General features: G+C 39.2%; 1 protein-coding gene across 1 annotated transcript in view; it reads left to right on the forward strand.

Annotated features, from left to right (window-relative positions):
* Nucleotides 1–290: 290 nt before the first annotated feature.
* LOC113567917 (capping protein, Arp2/3 and myosin-I linker protein 3-like) overlaps nucleotides 291–7,710 on the forward strand; it is a 21,579-nt gene continuing 14,159 nt past the window's right edge. Inside the window, exons 1-2 of the mRNA XM_035529168.1 lie at nucleotides 291–453; nucleotides 1,325–1,419. Of these exons, the coding sequence (XP_035385061.1) occupies nucleotides 375–453; nucleotides 1,325–1,419 (174 nt within the window). The 5' untranslated portion in view covers nucleotides 291–374. The remainder of the gene's footprint in view (nucleotides 454–1,324; nucleotides 1,420–7,710) is intronic.

A 7,710-nucleotide genomic window follows, 5' to 3' on the forward strand; every position in this document is an offset into this window, starting at 1 on the left:
ATAAAGAAAGGGGAAGCACGAGAGAGAAGAAAATGAACTACAATTTTAAATCGACATGAAAACCACAAATCATTAATTATCATTACTTTTGCAGGTAACACAAGTAAATACATGGTGTAGTCTATTTATATTTAATTTGTCGTTATTTTTCATATACATATCAGGTTAAATTTCTGATACATTTTTTATCCCTTGATCTGTCCCCCCCATCTCTCTCTCTCTCTCTCTCTCTCTCTCACACACACACACACACGCACGCACGCGCACGCACACACAGTAATTCTGTTTCACAGGGAAGGACAGAGCAGACGCTTGTACTGGTGGAATGCAAGCGAGGGGCAAAATCAGCCCAAGTGATTACTGAGGGAGGGTGAATGTTGGTACAAGACACGGAAATGGCTTCTAAAGATATCTCTGCTTCATGTTTCGTCAGTGTATCCAGAGACCTTACAGGTGAGAGGGGGGGACAACAGCGTCCGACATTCTCCTGGCTGCGCTTCTGCATGGGCGATAGCGTCTGTTGTTGCTTATCAATACGGTGAGAGTAGATTTAACAGCGATCGACGCAATGTACATGGGAAAGCGTAACATTTATGTGCCATGTGTACGAGCAGAGTAATGTTGCATTTGTTTTAATTTGCGATAGCGACCGGTGGTTTTATACAGTTACGATATAAGCGTGATTTATTTCTTTCGCATCCTTCAGATGAGCTTATGCCCACCAGGTTAACGACCAAAAAACCCTTAGGCCATATCTGCTGCTTAAGGGAAATATTGCTGCGCTCTACTACGCGCAAAGCGCAGATCTGTAAGGCTTTAACGGATTCAAAAATTCATTTTAGGTTTTGACCCATGAGTGTAAATATTCAATTTAAGATACTAGCTCAGTCATCGCCTATATATCTTGTGTGTGTTGGACGCAGTCCTCTGTGTGTTTTCCGCGACCAGCGCGTGGTCCAAAGGTAAGCCTCGAGTAACACTTAACGACCGGAACGAGACAGATTCTCGCTAGGGCTTCCCTGCGCTGTTTGGCGGTGATGCCATGCTGACCACAGGAAATGCATTACTTCTAGGTTTACGTTACTAGGCCACATGCACAAGCGGTTTCCTTCGATAATCTCACGTGAACTCACTCGCGTTCAGGCTCTAATTACTCCGTAATAGCCCTGTTAAACACACAGCGATAATTAATCTAGTGGAATCCTCATCTCTGTCTTCTCACGTGCCTCTTCCACACCTCCCTCTCACACTCACATCCAACTCTCCACCTCTCTGTGTCTTACACTCGACTTTCCATTAATAATATATTGTTTGTTTTTAACAGACAGTGTCAGGAAGTTAATTGACAAGTCTGCTATCAAGTTTGTTCGAGGGGTCAAGTTTGAAACCAAAAATGGAAAGGCAGAGGACAGGATACTGGTGAGTCTCTGAAATATTTGAACCTTTTCCATTTTTTGGTACATGCTGCCTGTGTGTGTTTCACCTAAGCGGTGTTAAGAACCAACAGAACAACACTTTATTGCCTCTTGCAAAACACATATGAACACACTCTCTCTCTCTCTCTCTCTCTCTCTCTCACACACACACACACACACACACACGTGCGCGCACACAAAGTCTTCTGCATGTGTTCTGTCTAGAATTCCCAGTATCATGCCAATAAATTACACATTCACTAATAAAAATGACATCTTAGCAAGTAATCATTTACATTATGGCATTTCACTGATGATTTTATCCATAACAATTTACAATTATGACTGAGTATAACTTGAGCAATTGAGGGTTAACTGTCTTGCTCAGGGACCCAACAGTGGGCAGTGGTGGGGCTTGAACCAGCAACCTTCCAATTACAAGTCAAGTACCTTAACCACTGAGCTACCACTGTGAAAGCACATTGACTGGAAAACATATCTACTACTTCTCTGCTTCCACATTATGATAAAATTATTCTTCTTATTTCTTGGCATGTTCTTCTAATTTTACTTAAAGTAATGTTACTGTACTGGCAAATAATTTTGCTTTGTTAAAGAACTAAATACTTTAAAAGGAAGTAAAACAGTACCATTGCACTGACATAATTTCATATGTAAGACAGATAAAATGTGTTAAAAATAATAATCTCTTAATGCTTAATCTTTGATTTGATGATGAAGATCTAGATGGAATGCCTTAATTTAATCATACATACAATGAAATGGTTCTATTTGCATATCCCAGCTTCTTTGCAAGCTGGGATCAGAGCACAGGCCACTGTACAGCTCCCCTGGAGCTGAGAAAACTAAGTGCTTGCTCAAGTGCTTAACAGTGGTTGCACAGGTGAGCCAGGATTCAAACCCACAACCTTTCAATTGATATCCCAAAATGCTATTCACTGGGATAGCACTGCCCTCTTGCTTTGACCTTATATTCAAGACAATCTCACTCACAAATATTAACCCTTGATTCATTTACAAACCACAATTATATCTGTTACAACTGTAAAGGTTTCTCGCTCTGAAATTGTTCTGATGATTAGAACTCCTCCCTCATCCCCTGCTTTGAATCTTTCTCTCTTTGAATTCCTTGCTGTGTATCTCTCTGTATTTTCTCTCTCCCTTTCTCATATTCTCACTTTCTTACCCCCAGCTGGGCAGTGTGTGTGAGTGTGGCTTGTGACAGGCTTCTCTCAGCCTGGTAAATGATTCATGGTATGTGTGTGGGGCTTCTTTGATATGCAGTGTCTTTGATAACTCTGTCTCTAGACACTTGCTCCTCAGTCCTCCCACATTCTCAAATCAGATGAATATGTGAAATTCAACCCTGTGTGTGTGTGTGTGTGTGTGTGTGTGTGTGTGTCTTTGTGTGATTGTGTATAACAGAGAGAGGGAGAAAAAGGGAGAGATAGGGGCAGAGAGACAGAGAGAAAAAAAGAGGACCATATTTGGCACAACATTTCTTGCTTTGATGTCCATGTGAAAGTGACCCTAGGTGTTACTGTGTTTGTGCCTATGGAGTGTGTATGTTTTTAAGTACAAAATCCACTTTTACCCACTGCAGTACATAGCAGCCTTTAACAAAGTTTTGGCAGTGATATAATTTCCTACCCTGCCTCCTACTCTACTTGCCCACCCTCTCCCCTCCCTCTCTCCCTATCCCCCTGCCCTGCCTCTTGTACCCTAATGCCTTATTCTGCTGCAGATTCTGTGACACACATACAGCTGTAGCAGCTCTGCTTTCCACTTCATGCTACCTTGGTGTCTAAGGTCTGAGATGTTGCTGTCTGGTGCTGATCTGATGATATTTGCCAAACTGCATTCGCTCAGTTTGCCCTCTGAGGCGTACATTTCAAAAGTAGCCCTCCACTTCGGAGCACGTGACTGTCAGTTCCACTTCATTTTAAATGTAAAGCAAGCAAGATCCCCAAACTCAAGGTACTTTTGGTCGGTCTAAACTTCATCAGAGAGGAACAGAGAGGAGGAAATTCCTCTGGAATTTTCTCAGAGGGATGGAAGTTTGGTCCTACTCTACTTATTACAACTTGACCATACAAAATTGCTTAAGTGCTTAACAGATGAAAGATTAAAGAATATGAATCATTGATTTAAAATTCTCATAAAATATGTTGTGATAATAATACCTCAGTATCAACTCTACATTGCATGTACTCGCATTACATTTTTTTCTTGTACATTACCCAAGCTTACATGTAAATGTAAAACAAAGCAATCATTCATGATTTCAGTAATGTTAAAGGACTTATATCACCACCAAATGTCTTCAGCAGGTGCATCCATGAATGGTCCTGACCTCAGAAAGCACACACAGTCCTGGAACCCTCTTCTGGGTTTCTGGTAGTAAATCCAACCATGGTATTTCCATTTTCAGCAAAATAATTCAGCAACATTTTTCTTTCTGCCTTATAATTTTGGTTCTGCCCAGAATTGCCACTGTATTTTCACCGGAAGTCCTTCACATTTTTTGCACCTCTTGTATTTCTTTTTTGTCCAAAAACAATAAAAAGAGAAGAAAGGTATGTCTCTTCTCTAAGGCTTTTTTTCAGGCTGTTTTGTTATTCTAGTATGCTGGTGTTTTAGTATAGTCCTTTATGGTTTATTTCATTTATTTCATTTGTTCACTTATTTTTTAAACCAATTTCTGCAAATAATGTTAAAATCAACAATGTGCATACTAGTGGTCTTTGATAATGTCACGAAAAATTATGCAGTGTCATATTAAATTCTGAGGTATGCACATTTTAAATCATAGTATTATTAACTCCCTATTATTAACTCCCTCTTTCCTGTCAGTCTGAGATTCTTGGTAAATATGCAGCACAGAAATGACAGTAAACATCCAGAATAACCATGTTCTACAGCTCTAAATGTTCTTGTACAGCTTAACCCCCTGTGTTTTTGCTAACAGTAGGAAAAGATAGTCAAAGTGGGCCATTAGACGGCTCAACAGTAACCTTTCTCGGTGTGCACCATCTAAAATCATTAGGAAAAACACAAACAGCTTTACATACATGGGTTTTTAAGTTAAACCTGGGTTTGTGAATTGTGTTGTTTGATTAACCTGACCATTTAATTGATCATTATGTTATTTTATTAATTGTTTGCCCCAAACAGGCCACAAATAACACAGGACTCCCACCCCTCAGTAAATAAAAAAATATGTAAGCACTTTAAAACACACATAAATAAGAAAACTCATCATTGTTCAACATCAGAGATATGCTGAGTGATTATATACATTACCAGATTGTGCATTAACCGATTGAATCTTCGCATCTAATGTGGTTCATGCGAGGAAGCAGGCAGTGAGACATCTGCAGTTGCAGTGCTGCGTTTCTCACTGTCATTTAACATTCTCAAGGCAGGAGGTGTGGCAGATCTACAGGTCCATTTCTGTTGCTTGCTTTGATAGATTATGCATTATTATGTTATTAGACATATAACATTAACAGTGTTTTATAACACTTTTCAGAATATCTGTGCTTGTAGAAAAGCCCAGACTGCAGTGGACAACTTTTCCCCCACTAAAGTACTGATGAAGTGATTGTTAAATTAATTTTAGATTAAATGTTAGATGATGTGATTATTACCTAAAGCTATAAATATATAAACTACTTCTCTGTCCAATCAAATCAAACCCATTGCATGAATCAATGACTGACCATGTGCCGTTGGCACCTTCACTTTTTGATATCAAAGGCTTTGAGCAAAGCTCTTCTCTTGGGCTGGCAAACCAATCTCTGAAATAAAACTTTACTTCTGTGTGCCTGTTCTTATATTCGCTTCCAACATGGTAGTTACATCTGGAACCGTGTGTGCTTATGTGCTTAGAGTCCTTTATGGTGTGCGTGATGTTTTGGTGTTGAAATGGTCATTTAAGTCCAGTTGTTTTCCTGTCATGATTCTTGTTTGTATCTGTGTACACACTTATTCTGTGAAAAATAACATTTGAAATGTGGCAACTCTAAAATGCTCGCATGAAATGGCAATATGCTCAAACAATCATTTGCTTTGGGTGGGTGAGGAGGGGAGTGGGTTTCTGAAGAAGTTGTGCAAATATGACTGTGAACAAGAAGAGAAGCAGGAAGACTTATATTGTGCCTCCTGATTCAGTGTTCCTTGAGGGTTGCTGAGTCTAGATCAAACTGAGTCTAGCACATACTGAATCTAGAACAAGCTGTGCAATGGTACCACAGAAGTTGTGAATGTGTAAGAGGTGAGTGTGTGTCAGGTACATCGTTGAAGGCAGCTCTGGACAGTGGAACAACAGAACAGACACACAAACTGGGGCAGCGGGAGGTGTGAGGAAGAGGATGGTGAAGAGTGACAGAGAGGGAGAGCAGAGGATGGGAGTCATCACAGCGACGGTATAGCAATAAGTTCACATTCTCTTGATATTTTGCAGTACGTTTCATGCAGCGTATTTTGCTCTCTGACCAGCCTCCCTGCCAGACCCTGTCACAGTGACATTGAAGCAGAATATTTGTAACCTCAACTGATATTCTGATCTTGCTATTAATAGAAGATGTCCCTCTGAGGCCCAACTTTAAAAGTCCTGATGAAATCTGTGGACATTTATTGACTCAGAAGCAACTGATCATCAGTACTAATGTTGTATGTGTACTCTAATTTATAGATATACTATATATACTCTAATCTAATTTGTTGGCTGATTGTAACCTGGCCCTAAAAATTGTTCTGAGGTACATCCAATTTCCTACACGTGAGGTTACGGGGTTCGTTTACTCAGACACTCCAAAGCATTTTTGGGTTGAGTGCATATGTTCCCCCAGACTCTCCAAAAGCCCTCAGAGAGTAATTCCTGTAACATAACATGCTATACCATCCACGCTCCTGCCGCTGAGATAAGCATTTCTCAATGTACTCTTTCAGGGTGTGAAGCTTGGATGTCATGTCTGTAATGTGCCATTACAGCAAACATTTACAATTTTGTATATATACAACTAGTTGGTTAACATGTTGCCCATATGGAAATGGGCTTTTTTAGCTTTACTTTTATTCATTTATTTACAGTCAAGGTAATGTCTGTGTTTGGTTGTCATCCACACAAGCTTATTGCTCCTGATAACAGTTTGAAATGGCACCAGTACTGTTAGGTTGAGTGCATAGTGATAAACATTATAATCTTGTACAGTATGTGTTATGAATGCATGAATATCATACTGGCCTTTCAGTGTGGTTGTCATGTAATCAGGACTGGACAGTGTAATATCCTTAGGCAATGCTCCATGACTTATCTCTCATGCCTTGATAAAAAAAAAAAATCACACTCTGCTTCTTTGAGCAGGAGGATATAATACAAATATATTTAAATGGATCATTGTGGGTCAATGGATCAGTGGGTCATTAAGATTTTAGTTTGTCCTGACGATGTTTTGTGAAATTTTAAGGCAAAAAGCAGAATTCATGCCCAAGACTCAGGCTTTTTAATCTGCCTCTTGACAAGTCACTGTACCGACAGCTTGACATGACAGCACTCTGCTGTAGAACTTGGGAGGAAGCCTTCTAATGTTTTTTGGAGACTTGAGATTTCAGTAGGAGGCTCGTTGGTGTTTTGATATGCTGTGAAAAACAGCCCTCCTGCACTAACATCCTGTAAAACCCAATACTTGTTTCCTGAAAAGGATTACAGAAATTTTCAAATTAGATCAATTTAAATCAAAGCACTTATTTTGCATAATTCAAAGTAAATTATATATCTTAGTTTTATATTATTATATTGAGAAAAGGTTGCATAAATGGGTTGGTGTGTTAAATAGTTAAAATTTCTATTTTATATACTTAATTTACAATTATATACCCACACATACACTGTGTGTGGAAGACTTCTAATGTTGTGTGTGTGTGTGTGTGTATTATTGTAAAGTCAAAATTGTGTGTGTGTTTAATATGGTTGCGTTCACACAATTTGTGTCACAATTGGACAAAAATGTATTCATGAAATGGGAATGTCCACCTTCATCCCCACCCCAAAAAAATAATTGTCAGCAATTAAAACTAATTTTCATATTTTTGTATTTTGATATGTGGAACATAAATGCACACTGTTTAGCTGAGACTACAAGTGAAGAACTCATGAATAAAATACCAGAGCAGCAGTTACTCCCTGTTAATGCATTTGCATTTTTGTGTAGTCCTTAAGACATGCTTAGGAGGCATACATAGAGGCTTCGTTCCTATCCAGCTCGAGGCC

The sequence above is a fragment of the Electrophorus electricus genome, chromosome 8, assembly GCF_013358815.1.
Source record: "Electrophorus electricus isolate fEleEle1 chromosome 8, fEleEle1.pri, whole genome shotgun sequence".
Classification (NCBI taxonomy): domain Eukaryota; kingdom Metazoa; phylum Chordata; class Actinopteri; order Gymnotiformes; family Gymnotidae; genus Electrophorus; species Electrophorus electricus.